Raw genomic sequence first — 25,223 nt, 5'->3', positions numbered from 1 at the left:
AAATTCACATATTATTTGAGGACTGATGATAAAGTTAAATAGCTGATATTTGTATTATTATCTATTTTGAGATATTTGACATCAGTCTGAACTGCAAAAGTATTAACAAAAGTGTCGGACACTAAGCCCTGCCTTTCCTAACAGAAAACACTTGGGCATGGTAGCATGGCAATACCAGGCTTTTTTGGACATGCACCTTAAGAGTACCATGTTAATTCTATGGTGTAATAATATGTTAATCGTTCAATAATCAAAGTACCATGGTATTACCATTTAATACTATCATTGTAGCATAGTACCACCACAGAACTTTTTCTTATAAGGGTGGATGGTGTACATTTGTGTTTACAAATATTTTTCAGTAAACATTGTGTAAATCAATGCTATTTTATTCCAAAAATTAATGCACGTCTAATTTACCTCATTATTTCATTAAAATATATTAAATATCATATATAGGCATTATATTGGTCAAAGAGCAGCCAGCATATAGCATTTAAGCACATTTACTCGCACACAATTGTCCCTTTTAGGATAGATGTGTAGGTATCAAATACTGTGTACATCACTATCTTGGTTTGTGTGTGCTATGCATTTGTGTAGATGCTACAAGTACAAGCAGTGTAATGGTGTGTGCGTATGTTGCCGGCTGCTGCCTGAGTGAATGTGTTTGAGATTAAAAGCGGTAAACTGTAAGTCAATAAGTGTATCAGTGGCTGTAAAACAATCCAGCACACGCCTGTGATCTCTCCGTATTCTGTTTCACAAATGCTAAACTATAAGAGCTGCTGACCCAGAAACCTGCCACAGAGGATGTGTGCTTATGTGTGTGTGTGTGTGAGAGAGTTATTATAAAGGACTATGTAGTTGAATGCTTAACAACACCATACGTTTTCTAGGATTCTTGGAATTCTCTGTTGGCTCACATAACGTCTTTTTATTATCTACAGTGCATCCGGAAAGTATTCACAGCTCTTCACTTTTTGTTATGTTACAGCCTTATTCCAAAATTGATTAAATTCATTACTTTCCTCAAAACTCTACAAACAATACCCCATAACGACAACGTAAAGATTTTGTTTGAAATCTTTGCAAATTTATAAAAAAAAAAAAAAAAAAAAAAGAAAAAAAATCACATGTCGTTGTCCAGTTGGAAGATGAACCTTCACCCCTGTCTGAGGTCCAGAGCGCTCTGGAGCAGGTTTTCATCAAGGATGTCACAGTACATTGCTGTATTCATCTTTCCCTCTATCCTGACTAGTCTCCCAGTTCCTGCCGCTGAAAAACATCCCCACAGCATGATGCTGCCACCACCATGCTTCACTGTAGGGATGGTATTGGCCAGGTGATGAGCAGTGCCTGGTTTCCTCCAAACATGACACTTGCCATTCAGGCCAAAGAGTTCAATCTTTGTTGAGAACCCAGTATCTTGATACGTATCGAATCGTGAGCTGAGTGTATCGTTACACCCCTAGCTGTTACATAACAAAATGTGGAAAAAGGGAAGCGCTGTGAATACTTTCCAGATGCACTGTATATATAGGAGTTTTCTCACTTGAGTATCGTGTTGTCTTTCAAACGCGCAGAAAAGTGAATGAACTTTGTTTTTACGGCACAGTCGGGGGCGTTCACCATTTGCATTGATCGCCTCAGCACATTAGCTTAAGAATAGCGCGCTCTGCTGGTGGGTGTGTTCACATTAGGGATAATTAGCTGAGCCAGGAAAAACTGTACATTGCTTACAGATTACATTGCAGGAGAATATTTGTTTTAAATTTGAATTGTTTTATTTAAAAGTAGACATTTTAAGCTTTCTTTAGACATATGTGTCATGTTTGTGTGATAAGTATTCGCAGAGTTTAAGTTCATTTTTATGACGTGTTTCTGAAATATGCTTGTGAACACAGAGACTGCTGAAAGCTCACCCTTTTTATTTTCTTTATTTTACAAAAGCACAAGATTTTGTTGTTATTGTGAGTGTACACAAATAAAAGTAGACCCTTCATAGTCTCTAATGATGTCTTACACTTATCTGTATGCCCCAAAATGACAGCGAATTTTATTTTGTTTCCGCTGTAATGACAAAAAAATCCAGCAAAATTCCCGTCGACCCCAGAGGGTTAAAGGTAAAGCCTTTGGTTTGTCTGTTTTTTTCCCACCCAACAGTTTAGTTTTTTTTTTTTTTTACTTTAAAAAGATTCTGGGTGTAGTAACGATTGGAAAAGTAGTTTCAGATCCACTTTTATAACTTTTTTCAGCTTGGCTCATGAAAATTAATTATGTGATGTAATGTTACAATAATGCAATTATCAATGATAAATCAACTGCCATGTAAACACTGTCTCGTTGGGTTAAATGTAATATTTGTAATTTAATGTTGTACATTAGCTGTTTTAATTACTGCCATGCAGATATTATGTTTCATAAACCTGATTTATGTTAAAGGGGATTTAAGCAATGTTAGCTGTTCTGGAACTTAAGTCAGACTAAGTCATCGATTTAGACAAGTCCCTCTTTCCACTATGAGAATGCGCAAAATGACTGAGAGGCAGAAAGCACATCAAAGTCTTCTGATTGGCTGATGAAAGAATGTGACAGCTGCCCATATTCACATTTTTGTTTACTGTTGGTACAGTCTAGTTCTGTCACAGAGATCGGTGAGATATCTCAGAACAATTATTTGATTGATGTATTTCAGGGAGTAGGAATATTTTCTGCATGCTATTCCATAAAAAAGCACTTACAGCTCAAATGTTGCACTGTAGTTTCTTGAAGCTCATTTAGATGTTTATTGCAATTTTTTATTTTTTTATTTTTTCCGGCTACAATTTTGTTGCACAGTGGCTTAAACTTTTAAAATTAGGATACCAATTTATCAAATGTTTTAATTTAATTAACATAACATGCTGCTTAATTATCAATTTAATTGCATATTTATAAAAATGTACCTGGAAAAGAGCCCCCACAAATATATATATGTAAAGGAATGTAACGATACACAAATTTCACAATACGGTACGATGCATAGCCTCACGATACGATACAATATGATATGAGCACCCACAAATGTTTCACTCAAACTTTTTCAAGGATTCGACATAAATATCTTTTAAATCATTTCATCATTTCCTGACCTCTGATTTTACGATATGAGTACAAAATCCAATATTATTTAGCGGCTTAAGCAAAACACAATTTTCGTCTTCCCCGTTTCACTTCGCATGTAAATTTGTACATTATTACGGGCTTATAACAAGTGCACAAGTGTTGTTCTCAAAGCTGTTTACATTTTGATGTCAAAAGCAAAAAAGTCTCATGTAATCACATTACGTTGATGGTTTTTTGAATAAGCTATTTTTGATAGTTATGATCTATTTGCCATTTGCATCACTCTTCTCACCTATGTACTGTGTGTTGATCTGTTTTCCTGTGAGCAATCAGCGCCGCCTCTCACAGGAGGAGACTTTTCCACAGCTCTCAATATTGCACTGATTGGTTTTAATTACATTATAAAGTGTTTGTTTATGCTTCGTACGATGCATATGGTATCAGATATTCAGACTGAAATTTAGTAAAAAACGAGTAAAGCATAACTATATAAAAAGTCGCAATATGTTGTTTTTAAGTTGCTGTGTCAATTTAAAAGTAGTTGAAAAGCGTGACAGGCTCTCATTCTGTGGCTACGCTGGTTGTGTGATTTGTTAAGGTGGCTGACTGCCCCCTGCTGAAGCGGCTCGTAAAAACACGGAGTTACATGTACTTCAAGCTTGAATTGTTCCAGTGGTATTGTAGGAAAACATTTTATTACAGAATTTAAGTATTGTTCAGGTGGCGTGATTAAATGCATATTATTCTTAGCACATTTTGTTTATACATAATTAATTTAACTAAATTAGCACGTTAAATTGACAGCCCTAGTTAAAATATAATGTATAATTTTCCAAATTCAAAAAAAGAGGGAGACATGTCCCCACCTGTTAAAATGGTTGCTACACCCCTGTTAATATTGATGATAATGCAAAATGACATCCAGTATAATACAAATAAAAAGCAATTCTGGAATGTGTTCTGATGTGTTGATGGAAGGAGTCCTTGAGCCTTACTGATCAGGCTGTGGATGTACATTCGACAAACAAGGTTGGGAACCACTGTTGTAGGGTTTAGGTTAGCGTTAATCTGCAGTAATTACAATTAACTTTATATAAAAAACAAAAGACGCTAATATGTCACCATTTAAAGATAGTTAAAGGTATGTGTGTTTGTGTTTACACACCATCAGCAGGCAAACTGCGGTAAGAGTTGATCTTTTCCTTAGCTTTGATTAGTTGCTCTTCTAGGTTACGTAATTTACCCAAAGCTCCAGGACCACTATCAACCTGTCCATCAGGCAACCTGAAAGAGAGAGGCATAAAGAGAGAGAGAGAGAGAGACATGTTAGCATGACCCATGTTTGGGGAATTGACTGGTGTGCACACCAGTCGTTCATTCACACTTGTGAATATCTGCACTTGTGCGACTGAGAGTGAACGTGAGAGTGCGGCTTGCTTGGTCAAGGTGAAATGTGGTTGGCTAATTTCCCAAGGGTCTTTGCTCCTTGCTTCCAGTGCCAATTTAATGCAATGATCAGTTGAGGCAGGCACTGCGGGCAATTCATTTGGTGGCAGGGGCTATTCATCACACACACACACAGACACACAAACACTTGACCTGAGCCTGCCTAGCATCTGCTCCAACACACACACACACACACACACACACACACACACACACACACACACACACACACACACACTTCCACCTTATAAACTTCATTATAGACAAACATCCCAAGACCTGAACCTCCATCATTCCCTGACATGCCAGCAGTACATTTATGAGATGAAAAACTTATTAGACAGAACATGCAGAGAGAGACACTAGGGATGTGCACAACTACTTATAGCATTTTAAAAATCGACTACAATATGTCAGTTAGAGTGTGATATCAAGTATTTTTATAATCTTTTCAGATTTTAAAAGTTGTGTAGTGTACTCTAGCCTTTGGAGAGTAACGTTTAAGATCAGTTGTTGTGTCCAAAAACAGCTAGATGTAAAGGAACAGAATACAGGGGTCTCAAATCTTAAAAAGTTGGATTGATACTGGCTACCACACATGGAGTCGCGAGTTCGCATCCAGTGCGTGCTGAGTGACTCCGGCCGGGTCTCCTAAGCAATCAAATTGTCCCGGTTGCTAGGGAGGGTAGAGTCACAAGGGGTAACCTCCTTGTGGTCGCTATAATGTGGTTCTCGCTCTCAGTGGGGCGTGTGGTGTGTTGTGCATGGATGCCATGGAGAATAGCGTGAAGCCTCCACACGTGCCATGTCTCCACGGTAACCGCTCAACAAGCCACGTGATAAGATGCACGGATTGACGGTCTCAGATGCGGAGGCAACTAAGATTCGTCCTCCGCCACCTGGATTGAGGCAAGCCACTAAACCACTAAGAGCACTTGGAGAGTATTGGGAATTGGGCATTCCAAATTAGGGTGGAAAGGGGAGAGAAAAAAACCAAATTGGATTATTAACTTGACATGCTTTAAAAACGCAACACTATTGGCGGGACATTTAAACAACATGAGACGCAATGGCCATAGAATGGGTAGCTGAATGTATGCTATATAGCTGTAGCAATGGCATTTTAAAAGGGATACATTTAAAGACTGTGGCAAAATTCACATTTAAAAAGAGCAGCATAGCTGGTAACCAGCTTACAGTGTGCTATGTTGTGTATAGGATGTATATGTATAGGATGCTTATGTGCTGGTGTCCACTCCAGGCTTCTTAACTTAATACCAACTTATAGGGTTAGTTCACCCAAAAAAATGAAAATTCAGTCATTGTTTACTAAATTTTTTTTGTTGTCTTTTTCTTAACATAAAGGGAGAAATTGTGAAAAGATTTCATGCTCAGTTATGTCACACAATGACAGTTTATGGTGACCACTTCTTCAAGCTTCAAAGGGATGCGAATGTTTAATTCAGAAGTCTAATAAATTATTCCATGAGACACATAATTGTTATGAAAGTGTACAATGAACTTTGGTGAGAAACAAACCGAAATCGAATGCATTATTTTATTAAATTGTTGACTGACCGTTACTCTCCTTTGCGCGTTCATGAGGAGACTGCAAGAGACAGACAACTCATGCAGCCCCCTCGCAACATGGGGCATTCAAGAGAAAACACGTTATGTTCATCTAAAACAGGTCCACCACAGTGACAGAAACAACAGAACACAAACAGCTGCACACAAACCAAAGAACTGAACTTACTAAATATGTCTGATGAGTATGTAGTCAGAGAATAGATGCGTTTTTATGCCCAGCCTAATTTGTTTGCAGTAAGAGTTCTCAATCAAACTGAAAGAGATAGAGGAATGTTTCACCTTCATTCTGAAATGGTAAGCATTTGTGACAGACCGACGACTGAAGAGATCGATATCTCAGCGAAAACATTCAGTAGGTGTAACATTCTCTGACAAAATCGAGTAGTTTTTAACTGGCTAGTGAGATACAGGCTTCAATAAACTGTTAGGATAAAGTTTTTGGACTGGTGCCATTTCTCAGCAGGCGAGTCTGCATGGGGCTATGGCTGGTTAGTACCATAACTCTGATTAACATAGAAAATATACCTTTATCATGTGTCGGTTGCCATCAGGTTACGACACAATGTGACTGTAACAGCCTTCAGCCAGCTCTGTCTATCTCTCTCATTTTGATTGAGAACTCGGTTGCAAACAAATAAATCTGGCCAAAGAAATGCATCTATTCTCAGACTACAAACTCATCAGACATATTTATTAAGGTCAGTTCTTTGGTTTGTGTGCAGCTGTTTGTGTTCTGTTGTTTCTATCGCTGTGGTTGACCTGTTTTAGATAAACATAACACATTTTCTCTTGAACACCCCGTGTCGTGAGGGGGCTGCATGAGTTGTCTGTCTCTTGCAGTCTCCTCATGAATGCGCAGAGGAGAGTAACGGTCTGTCAACAATTTCACTAAATAATGCATTCCATTTCGGATTGTTTCTCACCAGACCTTAATGAATCCTTTCATAACTATCATGAGTCTCATGGAATAATTTATTAGACTTCTTAATTATACTTCTGCATCCTTTTGAAGCTTGAAGAGGTGGTCACCATAAACTGTCATTGCGTGACAACACTGAGCACAATTTTTCTTTCACAATTTCTCCCTTAGTGTAAAAAAAAGAAAGTCAAGTGGAGTTGTAACAACACAGGGGTGAGTAAACAATGACTGAATAAATCTAAAATCAACTAGTTAGCATCGCTAATCAACTAGTCATTTAACACACACACACACGCACGCACGTGCGCGCGTGCCAGTTAAGCTCTATTGACAGCATCCATGACAAGCTGTAGATTCTTTACACCTCTGTGGAAATCAAGAAGCAATCACACAATGCTTTGTTCTATTCTTTTAACTTTACTTTAAATGAACTTAACTCAAAAACGACTTCTCATGTTCCAATCAAATGCTGATGCACTTGGAGATTTTTACAGCACATTACATTCTGGAAGTAAATATGCTGCAAAGGCCATTTCAAGTGCAAATTGTTTATATTAAAATATTTCCTCAAGCCAATCTTTTGAGCTGCACAGTAAATGCCATGTGACAAGAGCTGGACAGTAATCTGGCATACCTGGCATTTTCCCAGAAGGCCAAAGCACTTTGGGGCCGATCAGGGGCAGACTGGCCATCGGAAGAACCGAGCGGGCCAGTGGGTTGGGCGCGAAATGGGCTGAATAGGCCGCGTTAAGCTAAAATGAGGCGGTTCATTATGCAGAACGGACCACAAACTGGCGCAGCGGTATGCAGAACAGCACAGCGAACAACCCCCCACCCCCCCTCAACAACATTTGGGCCAGTTGCTGTGTAAATTGTTTCTTCCCAGTCCAGTCCTGCATTTGACTAATCACTCTGGAGCTGCTAGAAAATGACATCATGACAACTAACAGTCTCAAGCCCTTCACTAGCGACTAATCTGTCGGTCTATGAGCTGACATCAAATGCAGAAGACAGGAGTCCATTTCACACTTTTCAAAACATTGGACACGGTTAGTACATCTACTTTAATAAAATGAAATATTTGTGATTTATGTGTTGCTTGCAAAAAGAAGGGAAAAAAGTGAGCTGCTTTTGAAAGGCCATCAATTGAAAAAGATGCTTTTTGGTTGATTATTTGTGTAGTTATGGCATCTACCAGCAGGGGCTTACTGCCAGTGCTAACCAGCCAAACCTTGACCCCTTTTCTGAAATATCTTTTCTGTTGATGTAATCAGCAGACAATGAAAATTGCAGATGAAAGTGTCTACTTTCACTATGGACAAAGACAAATACCACCCTATATTATTTCCCACTGGAAAGGATGTAAATATGTTGCAAATACCATTTCATGTTATCTTTAACAGCCAAAGCAAACACAGTCCTGACAGATACGTCCCACTGAATGGCCACATTATAAACATGAAACTCTGAAACTGTCCCCCACTGGGACACAGTATGAGTGTGTGTATGTTTGTGTGTGTCAGGGGTATTATACTATTAAATAATGTTAACTTATATAAACCTTTATAAAAGTTTCACACATATATCCAGAAGAAAAAAATCATATTTTGCACTATATCAATACTTACTTAAACTATTTGGTCAGAACAAAGCAGAGAATGTATGTTTTTGCATTTGCACATGCAACAAAAACCTGGTTAGCGACACAGTCAAACAGTTTTATAACACTAAAATACTTTCTACGACAAATAATTATTTTCCCGAACATGTAGGTATTTTTCATGAATGTAAAACTGCAATGCAGAATTCCAGGTTTTCTAGGATGGGTGGGAACCCTGAATAACAACACTGCAGTGTGTAAGAAACAGTAGATGGTCTTCTTTCTATTCCAGTAACGATTGCCAATCCTGCAACAATAGAGGCTACACTATTCTGTGACCTCCCATCCTCTGTGATCTGTGACCTCCCATCTCTCTCTCTTTTCCTCACTCTCTCTGTTCTTCTAACCCATCACCTCTCCTCAGAAACCTGAGCTGCATCATGTGGCATTGAATAACCAGCAATCATCAGCAAATGAGGACACATCACACACAGCATAGGCAGCGAAGAACATTTAGAACACACACACACTGCTGTTTGGGAATGGCTGCCATGGAGGTGTGATGGAAATCCCACGAGTCTTTGTGTTTTCTGCTGACACTGAACTCTTACGAGATGTTGTACCAGCTCCAACAGCACAGACAAGCCCACAGAGACACATATACTGAAGTAGGACACACACACACACAAATGTGTGAAAATGGCAAGTGAAAGATGCATTAAACAGTCACAGACTGAGGCAGAAAGAACCATCAGCTTGCTGTGGGCTATGGGTTTTGGTCCTAACTGACAAACTTAAAGAGTGACAAGAGTTGCCAGTGTGCAGCTAGCAAACACTTAGATAGACACACAACCTCTTCAGTCATTACTGGAGTTTTGGGGTATGAATGGATGTCACAACCTGATTGCTGTTACAATATTACTGATCAAGCAAGGTCTAATGTGGTATATTGGTAAAGGGATAATTCACCCAAAAAGAAATATTCTTTCATAATTTCTCAGCTCCATATTGTTTCAAACCCATTTGTCTTTCTTTCCTATGTAATAGTAGCCAGTTGGTACATGATAGCTGTAGTGTGTAAACCTCACTCTCCTGGCCTTAAGTGTGAGATCCAGTTTCTGGGTGAAATTTCCACAGAGTGGTGCCAAAAGCAAGTTGTATATATATCCATCCATCCATCCATCTTCAACCGCTTATCCGAAGTCGGGTCGCGGGGGCAGCTGCTCCAGCAGGGGGCCCCAAACTTCCCTATCCCGAGCCACATTAACCAGCTCTGACTGGGCTGCACTCGAGGCGCTCCCAGGCCAGTGTGGAGATGTAGTCTCTCCACCTAGTCCTGGGTCTTCCCCGAGGCCTCCTCCCAGCTGGACGTGCCTGAAACACCTCCCTAGGGAGGCGGCCAGGGGCATCCTTACCAGATGCCCAAACCACCTCAACTGACTCCTTTCAACGCAAGCGAGCAGCTGCTCTACTCCGAAGCTCCTCACGGATGACTGAGCTCCTCACCCTATCTCTAAGGGAGAAGCCCGCCACCCTTCTGAGGAAGCCCATTTCGCCGCTTGTACTCAGCGACCTAGTTCTTTCGGGTCATGACCCAACCTTCATGACCATAGGTGAGGGTAGGAACGAAAATTGATCGGTAGATCGAGAGCTTTGCCTTCGGCTCAGCTCTCTTTTCGCGGACAACGGTGCGATAGAGCCAGTGCAATACGCCCCTGCTGCCCCGATTCTCCGCCAACCTCCCGCTCCATTGTCCCCTCACTCGTGAACAAGACCCCGAGGTACTTGAACTCCTTCACTTGGGGCAAAACCTCATTCCCTACCTGGAGTATGCACTCCATCGGTTTCCTGCTGAGAACCATGGCCTCAGATTTAGAGGTGCTAATCCTCATCCCAGCTGCTTCACACTCGACTGCCAGCTTATCCAGTGAGAGCTGAAGGTCACGGACCGATGAGGACATGAAGACAACATCATCTGCAAAAAGCAGCGATGAGATCCCCAGCCCACCGAATCAAGCACACCTTCCCCACCCCGACTACGCTCGATATCCTGTCCATGAATATCACAAACAGGATTGGTGACAAAGCGCAGCCTTGGCGGAGACCAACCCCCACATGGAATGAACTCGACTTTGTGCCGAGGACCCGACACAGCTCCTCGCTTTGGACGTACAGGGATTGGATCGCCCTAAGAAGGGACCCTCCCACCCCGTACTCTCAAGAGCACCTCCCACAGTCTCTCCCGGGGACCCGGTCATACGCCTTCTCCAGATCCACAAAACACATGTAGACCGGATGGGCATACTCCCAGGCCCCCTCCAGGATCCTTGGCAGAGTAAAGATCTGGTCCGGCTGCTCCACCCACCAGGACCTAAAACCGCATTGTTCCTCTTCAATCTGAGGTTCGACAATCGGCCGAACCCTCCTCTCCAGCACCTTGGAGTAAACTTTACCAGGGAGGCTGAGAAGTGTGATACCCCTGTAGTTGGCACACACTCTCTGATCCCCTTTTGAAGAGGGGAACCACCACCCCGCTCTGCCACTCCTTAGGTACTGTCCCAGATTTCCACGCAATGTTGAAGAGGCGTGTCATCCATGACACCCCCTCCACATCCAGAGCTTTCAGCATTTCTGGTCGGATCTCATCAATCCTCGGGCTTTGCCACCGCGGAGTTGTTTGACTACCTCAGTGACCTCCCCAGGGAAATAGAATCTGATCCCCATCATCCTCCTGCTCTGCCTCTACCATAGAGGGCGTGTTGGGATTTAGGAGTTCTTCAAAGTGTTCCTTCCACCGCCCAATAACCTCCTCGGTTGAGGTCAACAGCGCCCCATCTTTGCTGTATACAGCTTGAATGGTTCCCCGCTTCCCTCCTAAGGTGGCGGATCGGTTTTCCAGAAGCACTTTGGTGCGGACCGAAAGTCCTTCTCCATGGCTTCTCCGAACTTTTCCCACACCCACTGCTTTGCCTCCCTCACGGCCGAGGCCGCAGCACTTCGGGCCCTGTCGGTACCTTGCAACTGCCTCCGGAGACCTCCGGGACAACAAATCCCGGAAGGCCTCTTTCTTCAGTCGGACGGCTTCCCTGACCACCAGTGTCCACCACGGTGTTCGAGGGTTACCACCCCTTGCGGCACCTAAAACCTTGAGGCCGCAGCTCTCCACCGCTGCTCGGCAATGGAAGCTTTGAACATTGCCCACTCGGTTCAATGTCCCCAACCTCCGCAGGGATGCCTGAAAAGCTCCGCCGGAGGTGTGAGTTGAAGATCTCACGGACAGGGACCTCCTCCAAACGTTCCCAGTTCACCCAAGACTACTCGCTTGGGCTTCCCAGGTCTGTCCAGAGTCTTTCCCCACCCCTGACCCAACTCACCACCAGATGGTGATCGGTTGACAGCTCTGCCCCTCTCTTTACCCGAAGTGTCCAGAACATATGGCCTCAGATCCGACTGACACGATTACAAAATCGATCATCGACCTTCGCCTAGGGTGCTCTGGTACCACGTACACTTATGAGCATCCTTATGTTGAACATGGTGTTTGTTATAGATAATCCATGACTAGCACAGAAATCTAATAACAAACATCCACTTGAGTTCAGATCAGGAGGCCGTTCCTCCCAATCACGCCTTTCCAGGTGTCCCTGTCATTTCCCACGCATGCGTTGAAGTCACCCAGCATCACTATGGAGTCCCCTACTGGGGCCCTATTCAGGACTCCATTCAGGGTCTCCAAGAAGGCCGAATACTCTGAACTGCTGTTCGGTGCATATGCACAGACAACAGTCAGAGTTTTCCCCACAACCCGTGAGGCGTAGGGAGGCGACCCTCTCATCCACCGGGTAAACTCCAACGTAGTGGCGCCAGCCGGGACTCGTGAGTATCCCCACACCGCCCGTCAGCCTCACACCCTGGGAAACTCCAGAGAAGAATAGAGTCCATCCCCTATCCAGGAGTACGGATCCAGAGCCAAAACTGTAGCGCCGATGTAAGCCCCACCAGATCCAACTGGTAACGCTCCACCTCCCTCACTAGTTCCGCTCCTTCCCCCAGTGAGGTGACATTCCACGCCCCCAGAGCAAGCCTTTGCTGCCCGGTCTGGTCCGGCCGAGGCCCACGGCCTTCACTGCCGCTCATATGGCAGCGCACCCGACTCCCGCGGTTCCTCCAATGGGTGGTGGGCCCAAGGGATGTAGAGGGGGTTCCACGCTGCTTCTTCGGGCTGTGCCCGGCCGGGCTCGTGACAAACCCGCCACCAGGCGCCGCCGACGAGCCCTCCATCTGGGCCTGGCTCCAGACAGGGGCCCCGGCTTCCTCCGGGCAGGGTAACTCCTCCTCTTGCCGCTTTTTCCATGAGTCATTTTTGAACCATTCTTAGTCTGGCCCCTCACCTGAGACCACTTTGCCTTGGGAGACCCTACCAGGAGCACATGGCTCCAGACAACACAACCCTCAGGATCATAAGGGCACACAAACCTCTCCACCACGATAAGGTGCTGGTTCCCGGAGAGGCAGGAATATATATATATATTGATTATATACTAAAGTCAATGGTGAATGCATGTCAGTGGAGAAAAATTACATTTTAGAGCAAAAACCACAGCCACCATTGTTTATGTGAATGTGTTTACTTCCTGGTTCACGAGAACCCATGTTTCAGAGGTATCAGTAGTACTAGAGGGTAATGTGTTCAACCTTATCATGATGAAAAAATGTCTGATGGGCTCATCAGTAATTTGGCTGACTGGGGTTGATGTACTTCCTGAAGCAACATGTTGATTTCCCATGTTTTTGTTGACACAAAAGGAGATGTTAGACAAAATGTCAGGGACTGACAGCCTCCTTTTGTATTCCATGGAAGAATGAAACTCATAAGGTTATAAAAAGTCATGAGGGTGAGTTAAAGATGAATTTAATTTAATGAATTTCCATTTTTGGGCTGAACTAATCCTGGCTCAGGGTTAGTAGTCAGAAGGTTGCTGGTTGTGTCCTTAAGCAAGGCACCCCAGGTGACTCCAAAAGGATTGTCCCTTTATTAAGTTGACAAGAAATTCCACCATATTTTTGTGCTGCTAAATTAATAAATTGGCAGTTAGCATAAAATATGTTTGGGAAGTTGACACGTCCTGCAGTGTTACATGCTTTACTTCATCGAAAACTATTATAAACAGCATTTTGCTACTTATTATATAATTACTATGCATGCTGCTTAAATTACCTCATTAATTGAGAGGCTTCATGGAATATTAGGATTTTTAGAAAATCAGAGCTCACAGGGAGGACCATTTAAAGTGAAGTAAAAGGTGATTAAAATGCGAGAAATTTTCAATAAAATGATGACCAGTCCACCATAACCCTAAATATACTGTACACTTCCCCGTATAAATTATTCAGGTATGTTCTGACAGCTGTGATAAGAGTGGACCAGTGCCACCCTGGACCTCAACTGCTGTTAGATAGAGGGTCTTAAAATTATGAAAACCTTAAGTTCTACCTGTATTGTGAAAAGAATGTTTCAGAAAGATGTGTATCTGTTTGTATCAGGACATCAGTTGATAGTCTTGAGATGAGTGTAAAAGTGTATGTAGAACTGATCTGAGACAATGTAGGATGTAGTCTGGCATATTTGTTATGTCGATGAATGCCTGCATATGTTTGCAAATGATGAGGAAAATGAGACCTTTGATAAACAAAAGTGTGTAGGATCATTTGTAAATGTGATCGTGTTCTCACTTTTAGAGGGTATTGCTCATGTAAGGACTTCTAGAGTAGTTTGTTTTTGGTGTTTGTCAACATGTGCATGAGTAAAAGGCTAAATCTAAATCCAAGAGTAATTAATCATATTTAGAAGACACTAATAGACTGCAACAGCATCCAGAGTTCAGTCGCTATGGCTATACATACCAAAGTGGGGGATCCTGCACTTTGATTGGCTCCTAATTCACATAGGCATGGCCTCAGGGCAGCATTGATTGGCTGACAGGCCAACTTTGGGTTAAGGATTTGAACAAATAGCCTAAAGGTATTAAACTTCAGCGCACAATTCGCCCAGCACCATTTGTGCTATGGACAAGAATGATTCACAAAATCATGTATTTTTTTTAGGTGAGGTTTGTTATTAATTTTTTAAGTGATCAGACTTACAATTTTAATTGCCTGCCTCCAGAGAAGGTTTGAGATGCATTCCAGACAAAATTTGGACAAATGTAAATGCGTCTGGCTGTTCAAGCCACATATGTAAACATAACTCCGCCCAAACAGCGCTATATCAGCATAGGTAAAAATGCGAAACATTGGGGGGCCTAAGTAGCTCAGCGAGTATTGACGCTGACTAGCAACCCTGGAGTCGCAAGTTTGAATCCAGGATGTGCTGAATAACTCCAGCCAGGTCTCAGTTGCTAGTGAGGGTAGAGTCACATGGGGTAACCTCCTCGTGGCCGCGATTAGTGGTTCTCACTCTCAATGGGGCAAGTTGTGCGTGGATCATGGGGCCTCCACATGCTGGGAGACTCCGCGGTGCCATGCACAATGATGCAGATAATGATAAGATGTGCGGATTGATGGTCTCAGAAGTGGAAAACTGAGACTTGCCCACAGCCACCCGGATTAAGAAATGGATGCACTATGTAGGAAAGACAGAACTTTTTGCTGAAACTAAACACTGACAATGAGCACAGCTAATGTGCATGGATATATCATAACTACAAAAATCCCAGATGTGAAAAATGCATAGCATGCATATACAGATGTACACGCAGTGAGCATATTACACCTGCGTCAGTCATGCTTATGTCGCGTCTCGGGTGTGTTGCGTCGTCAACATAAAATGTTTAGGTCACTGTGTCAAGTTAAATATAGTTTAATACTCAATCTTTACACACATCTTGAGATCCCTTAGATCGCATTTGCGCTCCTTCGAGTGTTTTGAACGCAAGAATGTAACAGGTTTTTGTATTGTTCTGCCTACTGAAGTGTTGTGTTGAAGTGTTGAAGCCGATTCTTAGGCAGGCGCATCTGTGGGCAGCCTAGTGTTGTTGTGGAACACGTGTTCCACGCACGCTGCCCCTAGAGTCATTTTCCAGCAGAGTGAGCAGACCTCATCCAGTGCCTAAGGAAGGAGCTAAGTTCCTTGGAGAAAACAGTAAGGATTAAATTTGTATAACTTCTTTATATTTAATTAAAAACTTTTGATATGTTACTGCCAACTTCGAGAAAAAATGCAACATGACGTTCGGCTACTTTGGATATTGATAGCGTAGTTGAAGTTGCATTATCACAGCAGAAGGGTTGCTATCATGTCACAATAAGTAAACAAGCAAACAAATTTTGCAATTACAGACAGTGAATCTGAGACTTTTATTTGTTCTGTTTGTGTGTCTTATATTTGAGAGGGTTGTCACTCAATGCAGAGAAATAAGTAATAAAAAAGATACCAACACACTATAGGCAATTGAAGGACTGGCTTTGGTAAGCTCAGACGTTATCGGTTCTGCTGTCGGTAATGGAGAAATTAAGAAAATACATTTATTATTGCTATAAAGAGAAAGTTATTTTATCTCGCCAGCCATTTCTATGTATAATAATTCTATGAAACCATTTGACTAGCTATTCACAGTCAGAGAGAGAGAGAGAGAGAGAGAGAGAGAGAGAGAGAGAGAGAGAGAGAGAGAGAGATCTCTCACGCGGTGCTACAGCGAGCAAAACACGAGCCCTGCTAAATGAGTGACAGAACTAAACATTCAAACGTAGCCTGGTTTAGATCTGTGATATTAGTCTGATTTTATTTTCGATTTCGCCTTCCAAAGATTATAAAAATTATATTTATACATAAGCCGCATTCTGTCTAGCACAACTTTCTTCCCTTCACAGCGGTGCACTGACATTTCTCCCTAAAACTCAAACTTAACGCCAGAATCAGCACGATCGGTGATTGTTGTAAAATGCAGTCTAGCTACTGCTGCTAAATTGCGGGACACATTTAATAATAAAAAGAGCGCAAGAGATATCGTTCCCAAGGCGGCGCGCGCTCCGATACAGACCACAACGAGACAAGCAAAGTATAGGCTACTTTGGGTTTCATGTGCGCGTCTAAACCCAGCCGGCACATGACCGACCTTCAACGTTGAAACAACATTGAAATAACATTTAATGCTAAATGGTTGAAAAAGGTTAACACAAACACTTCTAAATCAACGTTGAAAATTTTACAAGATCTGTACGTTGAAACAACGTAATGTTTTCAACAACAGAAAAGTGTTCACAGCTGTAAATATAATTATTATCATTATTAACAATAATTTCAACCACAAGAGAGCAGCAGAAACTTTGCCTTAACGAGATTTTGTGTGGATTTACAATTTTGTTTGCTTGCCGTTTACCATGCATATGAAAACACTTTTGTCAAATTAAATAGACTGCAAATCAACACTTCGCCATATTGGTCGTTTCACCGTTTTACTTTTGATCATGATTGGTTAATCTTTCTGTCTTTCAGGAAACTGGCCAATGACAATGTTCGCGCCTATTCATGTTTGAAAAACACGTCCGTTACTGTTTGAGTCAACTCGTAGCACGTGAGCACAGCAGTTTGCAAATATTTCTTGGTCGGAGCAGATATATATTATTTGGTTAACCACCCAGATATTTACCCATCGCGATATTTCTAGTTAATTATATTTCGTGCAAGATTGCTCAGGTGGCTCAAGTTCAAGGAAGGACACCGATAGAGCAGAGAGGCGGGATTTTGAGCGACGACGAACTAAGGTAAGTTAGTTTATAATGTGAAGTTGTATGACTGAAACACTAATGTTAACGCTACAGTTAGCTAAATTAACTTATTAACGAGGGTCAGGAAATGTGTTTCGACATTTATTTCACTTAACTACTTTTGCCACCATTGTGTTTTTGCAGTTGCTACGGTGATTTTCAGAGAGACAAGTGTTTGTGTAACGTTAGGTCAACCGCCAATTTAACGTTCGAAGCTTTTATTTTTTTTCACTATTTTTCAGCTATTTAACTCTAGCTAGGCCTTATTTGTATGGTTAATTCCCCTATGAATCTGAAGTATGCCTAAGTTATAGCCGCGTGTGATTCGGTAGCGTTAAGCTAAGATGGGGGCAGTTTTGCAAGGTTTTTTATTTGATAATAACCGTCATATAACATTGGCGTACCAATGAAATGTTAAAGGACAATGGGTGCTTCTTATTTTTGCATCTTCATTGTTGTCTGGTTCGTAAAGGTTCTTTTTAGTGAACCGGTCGAACCAGTTCACCAAATCTGACTGAATCGTTCAAAACAGTTCGCGTCTTTAGTCAGCGCTCATCTACAAGTTCCTAAAGTTACTCACATTCGGACATGCCTGACAGTCCCTCCGACTACAAATAAACCAATACCCCGGAGTATATTTCTCCAGTAACTCAACAGCTCACGATTTGTTGTGCTGAGAGAAGTGATGAGCACGAGCTGTTGATATTGAGCATGCGCGTACTACCGAATGCACAGGTACAGCGGTTCTCGAATCACCAGTACTGAACCTAGAACGGTTTCTTTCGGACAGTGCATCACTAAAGTTGATCATTTTCACGTCTTAAATCTATAATGTTTCTTAACCCTTGTGCATCAATTAAAAAAGTTAGACATAGCTACATAGAGGACAAAAATGTCCACTTAAAAAACTCAAACTTTTGGGAGCACAGACTTAAGTTTGGTAAAATTTTAAAGAAGACCCGTGGCAGATTATTACTGAAGTAAAAAAAAAAAAGTAAATCCAAAAAGTGGGTAATAAACCTAATGTGGTCTGTGTCCTTAATATTGATCAAGCAACAAAAGAAAACGAGAAAAGCATTCACTGCTCGTTAATAGCTTTAATAAGGATTCATTATATTTAATTCATACAAATAAATGTCTGCTGCTTGAAAGAATAAAGAATGATGTATGCAAGTAGGCTAGTTATAAAGAATGCATCATTCATTGAAAAGAAGACTATTCTACTTTAGAAAAAGTGATTTTATTTTTTTATTTAATTTTAAGAATTTTTTTTTAAGTCACAGTAGTTAAATCTGTATCTGTATTGCATGTTCAAACTTTAAAATCATTCATATTAACTAGGGGTGCTCAGATCAGGATTTTTGGGGCCGATCACCGATACCCGATTACTGGAAGCTGTATCACCCGATACCAATCACCGATTACAGGGTCTATTTGAAGCCTTCTATTTATCATGTAGCATTATTTATTAAACTATATTTAACATCAATGTACATTAAGTATTACAATTAAGAGAAGACAACGTATCATGAATTGACACCAGTGTATTTATTTGCAAGCAACATGTCCAGCATATTAAATTAGCAGCCTGTGCTTGGTTATTGGGAACAGCTTAGGGCTTGACAAATACAACTTTCCTGTAGAATATAAAATAAAAAAAAAGATAAAAGACAGAACATCTGAGTCTTTAAACTTAGTTTAGACTACTTTAAACTAAAAACTACAACAAAAAAGGCTATAGCCAAAATAATGTTTTGAGTCAGTCAGCCATCAGTTTTTCTAATACACTTAAAGGACCACAGGTAGTAAAGTGCACAGTAGGGCTGCACGATTAATCGGAAAAAAATCACGATCTCGATTCAAACATAAATGCGATCTCATTTCTTAATGATGGCGATTCACTTCCGTGTATTTCCCTGCATTCAGATCATGCTGCATTCACGCGTTATATTGGTCACACTGACCCCTTTATTTAAAGTATTTACGGTTCGGCTTGGACGCGACGTCCGTCAAAAACAGACTAGGCGCCTATCTTTAGCGAAGCTGGGACGCTTCTTAAACGCGCCGTGTCGTGGCTGGTGTAAACACAAGCATTGACTAGAGTGGGCGCGATCAGCTCCGGTAGCTGTGTCGCAGCCGTAACGCGCCGCAGACGTGTGCAGTATAAATAAGGGGTCACACAATAACAAAAAAAAAAACATTAATTCACCAATCAATTATACGGCTGTTTCACACCGGAAGCGTCAGTGGCGCATGAGCAGCGCATATTTTTTTCGGCTTGCATGTTAATCAATGGCTGTGTCCGAAATCTCCACTAGTGCACAGCAAAAAAAAAGTTTGACGTGCTACAATAAACTTTCAAATGTTGATCTCCTCCTGCATGAATAGTTCCGATTATTGATGAGATGGTAGCATTAACAAATTAGAGACCAATGTAGGCCATTTTTCTTGAACAGGGATTTAATAAATGAAAACAACTCACAAATATGAAACTGCTGTTTTGTCCGACTGGAATAAATATTATACCTGTGGTGAGCTATATAGCACATTATTACATAAAATTACAATGCATATAGTAAAATTAAATTATGAATATATTAACATACTAACAGTATACTATTAGATTAAAATGTAACTTTTTATCTAATGTTATTATAATAATATAAATACTAATACACTCATTTAAACACTCATTTAAACTATAACTTGCAGAAAAGATTAATCATACTGAAAATAATTCTTGTTCTGACAGACTGTTACCTAAACACATTTTACCTTTGTCTTTCCCTTCTGTTATGACAGTAAAATTACATACTTTTTTCATAGATGGCGTACCATAAAAAATGGAGGAGGCAGAATGCTGAATTGCATGCAATAGCGCTGTCTAGCAGTGACACAGAGGAGGATCATTCTTCTTTTGCTTCTGGGTCTGACCTGGGTGCAACCAGTAACAGCTTTCAGAGAGAAAATGGTGCAGAGAGTGCTGCAGACATCGATGATCTTGCTTATGATCATGATGGCCAGCCGTATGATAGTTACAATGAAAGTGATCATGGTACTGAAACCGACACCTCCTCAGATGAATTAAGTGATTTGAGGAGTGATTTGGCTAAATGGGCTGTTCAGAATAAAGCAACACGAACATCTGTTGATGAGCTCCTCTCTGTGTTAAGAAAACATGGACATCGGCTGCCTAAAGATGCAAGAACACTGTTAGGAACTCCTCGCCAAGTAGAAGAACGGGAATTATGTGGTGGACAATATCTGTATTTTGGTCTTGAGTCAGGAATTTTGAAAATATGTTCACAATACCCTGATGACTTCTCCAGAGAAAATCATGTACTCCTGAATTTTAACATAGACGGTTTGCCATTGTTCAAGTCATCAAATGTCCAGATTTGGCCAATCCTTTGCAGTGTCAAAAGGTTTCAGCCTTTTATTGTAGCAATGAAAAACCCAATTCTGTGAGTGATTTCATGTCAGAATTTCTTGAAGAGCTTACTAGCCTCCAACAAGATGGAATTGCTTTCAAAGATGAAACCTTAAATGTGAAAGTTAATGCTTTCATTTGTGATGCTCCAGCAAGAGCCTTCTTAAAATGCATAATGGGACACACTGGATACAATAGTTGCGAGCGATGCACTATTAAAGGACAATATGTGAACCACAGGGTTGTGTTTAATCACCAATCACAAGAGAATGTTTCATCAAGAACAGAAGAGGAATTCAACAGGCAGTCCTACTCTTCTCACCAAAGTGGACACTCAACCCTCGTAGATGTAGGCTTTCCATGCATACAGTCATTTGTCTTAGACTACATGCATCTTGTCTGCCTAGGGGTGGTTAGACGCTTACTGAATTTCCTCAGACAGGGTCCAAGAGAGTGTAAACTTTCTCAGAGACAAATTGGTGAAATTTCATCCAAACTTGAGTCCCTCAATGGAACATTGCCAAGGAATTTGCCAGACAGCCGCGGTCTCTTGCTGTTCTGGACAGATGGAAAGTAACTGAATTCCGACAGTTCTTACTGTACACTGGACCTGTTGCTCTTCGTGCAGTGCTGCCTGAGAGCTTCTACCACCACTTCCTGACACTGACTGTTGCCATGTCCATACTGTTGGACTCTGATGACTACACTAGGAGTGCATATACTGCCTTTGCTGAAGAACTACTGATGTATTTTTATAAAGCATCTACTAAGCTATACAGTCCCATCTTTCCTTCTTACAATGTTCACTCTCTTACCCACTTAGCAGATGATGTTAGGAATTTTGGAACTTCACTAAATGAGATAAGTGCTTTTTCATTCGAGAACCATCTGCAAAAGCTGAAGAAAAGTGTCAGGAATGCAAAAAAACCCATTACACAACTTTACAAGAGAATAACTGAAATGGATAATGCCAAAGTATGCATTACACCAGCACTCCAGATCAGTCCAGTGAGTCCCTCTCACACGACCAGAGAAGAGGCCCAAGTAAATCCCTCTCGCACAGCTTGAGAAGTATTTCTTGAGAGTCGAATAAGCATTTGTGAGTGTAAACTTGGCACATAATATCTAAATATCAATAAATCTATCAATATATCCCTGAATTGTATCACAGACTTTGTTGAGGTATCGACAGATATCGTATTGCTGGCTGAGACAATCGATATCGTATCGTGATGAACTGTCCAATTTACACCCCAGTTAGAAATTATGCTAACCCGGGGTGAAGGGGTAGACCCTTTTATTTTGTCAGATTTCTTTGTCAAGTTCATCTTACAGACAAGTAATTTTTGTTGTTCTGTTTTACTCCTTTACAGCAAGCATATTTGAAAAGACTGGGAGGTGTTGATGAGGTAGACATGGTGAAAAAATCAATGTCTGCGTAAGTACCATTTATGCCACACATTGCTGCATTTATTTAAAATAAATAATTACGCCACACATTAAGCTCTAGTTTCTTGCTGTCGTTGCAATGTCTCTGCTCTATGCAAAAGACGTTGCAAATGTATTGTCATGTATTTAACATGGAAAAGATACCTTTTATAAATGAGCACTTAATATATATTTACATGCATGTTTGTTTTTTAGAACTCTCTCAAATGCCTTGATGGCACAGATGAATTTAAAGGGGAAACGTGGGAAGCTGCCATTTTCTCAGTCTCTGCTATGCCAGATCATCTGTGGTAAGTAAAAAAAGAAAAAGAAAATGGGTGCAGAACAACTCATTTGTGGGACATTTGTGTTTGATTGTTTTTTTGTGTGATTATTTTGGTTGTGCTTATCCAAATGTAATTAAATTAGTTACAGTAGTTACAAATTGTAATTCTTATTGATCATTTAACAAGTTAATGGCAGTCTTTTAATTGTTTGTGCCTCTTTTACTTCCAATAGTCAAAAGTTAGCACCAACAAAGTGGTTTTCTGGCTTCACACATCAAGAATGTTTGCAAATATTTCTTAACATGCACCTACATGTGATTCTATTCTATCTTTGTGAAAAAGTAAAACACAGGATGTTTCATGGGCTGAAATATACAGCAGTTATGTTGATCTAAACTGTCTTTATTTTTCTCTTTAGACGCTGTCATCAATGCATACAACACAACATGTACACAAATATTGGAGACCATGTCAAAATACTTAAAATATGCACCAGAGAGGATAGGTGGTGGTGGCCGTAAGACGACTCTTCCATGAAGACTCAATTCACTTCAAAAAATTACAAAAAAAAAAAGTTTACTTATTGTTTCTAGGTCAATATATAATTCAAGAATGAAACCTAGAGTAAAATGTTTTTGGTTCATTAGTGATTTACTGATGTTGAAAGATGTTACTTGATGATAATTCTGGCATGTAGTTTTATAAGAACTTACTTGAAACCCACATAAAAAAAAGTTTGAATGATAATGGGTTTAATGAGCCTTCTAAAATAGTTTTGCTGTTGAACAATATTACTCGAAATAATAGTTTATTATTATTATTCTGGCTTGTACTGTAATGCCTTTTTTAAAGACCTGTTGATGTTACTTGAAATTATATATTTATTATTATTATTCTGGCTTGTACTGTAAGACCGTTTTTAAAGACCTGTTGATGTTACTTGAAATTATATATTTATTATTATTATTCTGACTTGTACTGTAAGACCGTTTTTAAAGACCTGTTGATGTTACTTGAAATTATATATTTATTATTATTATTCTGGCTTGTACTGTAAGACCGTTTTTAAAGACCTGTTGAACTCAATGAAATTATATATGTATTATTATTCTGGCTTGTAGTGCTGTAAGAACCTTTTAAAGACCAAATTTTTGATGTTTAATGATGCTTTCAATTGATGAATTCAATTTATTTCATTATAGTTTTGTGTTTTGCTGTTGTTGAACAAGACAAATAAAAAGCATATAAATATATGTATTCTAACAGTTGTTTTTTTATTTTAAAATCTGGCACAGTGCTAACATTTTTTCCCCCATACAATGTGTAACATCTCACCCCTGAACTACCGATCTGTACACAGTTTGAACCAAATGTTTTCCCAGATGCCACTATATAGGATAGTATTGCAAATTATGCATAGCAAGTTACATAATTACAGTTCCTTTGATTTTCTGTACAAATGTCATGTCTTCAGAGAGTACAGTGAAAAGGAAACTCAATCTATAGTTTATTCAATGTTAAAAAAAGATATAAGGTTGCATTTTCAACATTGTTTCGTTTTGCAAAATAATTTAATTAAACCAATTAATTCAACCTCGACGTCGCTGCAAGATGGTGGAACAATGTCACGAAATCAACGGTGAAACAACGTCACGATTTCAACGTTGAATCGTTTTGCAAAATCGAATCATAATCCAACGTTGATTCAAACTTGGTCCCTGACGTTGATTCACCAGTGAATCAACGTTGAAATGCCGGCTGGGAACGATCAAATATACACAAAAATATGTCAAAACGACCGGCTTGGAGATTCACTTAAACACAGTTTATGTCTTAAATGGACGTAGTTATGGAAATAGTTGGGAGAAAATATGGCGCATCAGGAGCCTATTAGATCTGAACTCGGTCTTAAAGGGGAAGCTGTCTAATAAACATGCTGACGACTGAGCCATTACTGCGAATCAAACAACAAAAGGCAAAGAGAAAATCACTTACAGCTCTTGAATGAATAACTTCTGCATTAATAAGCATTAATCTATCTATGATAAACTATGCAGTGTTATTTTACAATTGATAACTTTATTAGATTTCTTTTTAGACCACACCTGAACAGTAATGTTAGTAGACCTTCCTGAAATTAAATCACGGTGCCTATATAACGTTTATCTTTGTGTAATTGTTTATCTTTTGTTTATCTTTGTTTAATATATATATATATATATATATATATATATATATATAAAACAAAAGAACCGTTAAGAATACCGTTAAAGTACCGGATCAATAAGCAGTATCGGTAAGATAGTAATACCATTAAAACCTTAACGATACCCATCCCTAGTTATGCCTGTGCTTCTCTTGGATGCTCTGAATATTGGATTACGTGTCTGGATTGCCCCTTAATTAAAGCTGCATTTGGATCTCAACCTTCGTGTCTCAGAGCAGTTCGTAACACCTGCTTTGTTTATTTAATATATTTGTTATACATTATTTATACGATATGTTTTTACTTTATACATTTTTAATTTAAGTGTACAAGTGCAGATTGGTCAAGTGTTCAATAAATGTATTTGTTGAGGAATTTTGTCTATCTTAAGTAATTATTTGTGTTACATTTTATCTTTCAAATAAAAGGTTCAAATAAGAGGT

At 40.2% G+C, this 25,223-nt stretch overlaps 1 protein-coding gene across 2 annotated transcripts in view; it reads right to left on the bottom strand.

Annotated features, from left to right (window-relative positions):
* The window catches only part of LOC127662542 (alpha-(1,6)-fucosyltransferase-like), a 181,728-nt gene that overhangs the window by 34,205 nt on the left and 122,300 nt on the right, over nucleotides 1-25,223 (bottom strand). For both annotated transcript variants that reach the window (XM_052153765.1, XM_052153764.1), the window contains one exon: nucleotides 4,274-4,392. In XM_052153765.1, coding sequence (XP_052009725.1) covers nucleotides 4,274-4,392 — 119 coding nt within the window. The remainder of the gene's footprint in view (nucleotides 1-4,273; nucleotides 4,393-25,223) is intronic.

The sequence above is a fragment of the Xyrauchen texanus genome, chromosome 22 (genome assembly GCF_025860055.1).
Source record: "Xyrauchen texanus isolate HMW12.3.18 chromosome 22, RBS_HiC_50CHRs, whole genome shotgun sequence".
NCBI classification, from domain to species: Eukaryota; Metazoa; Chordata; class Actinopteri; order Cypriniformes; family Catostomidae; genus Xyrauchen; species Xyrauchen texanus.
This window is presented reverse-complemented; position numbering and strand designations above follow the sequence as displayed.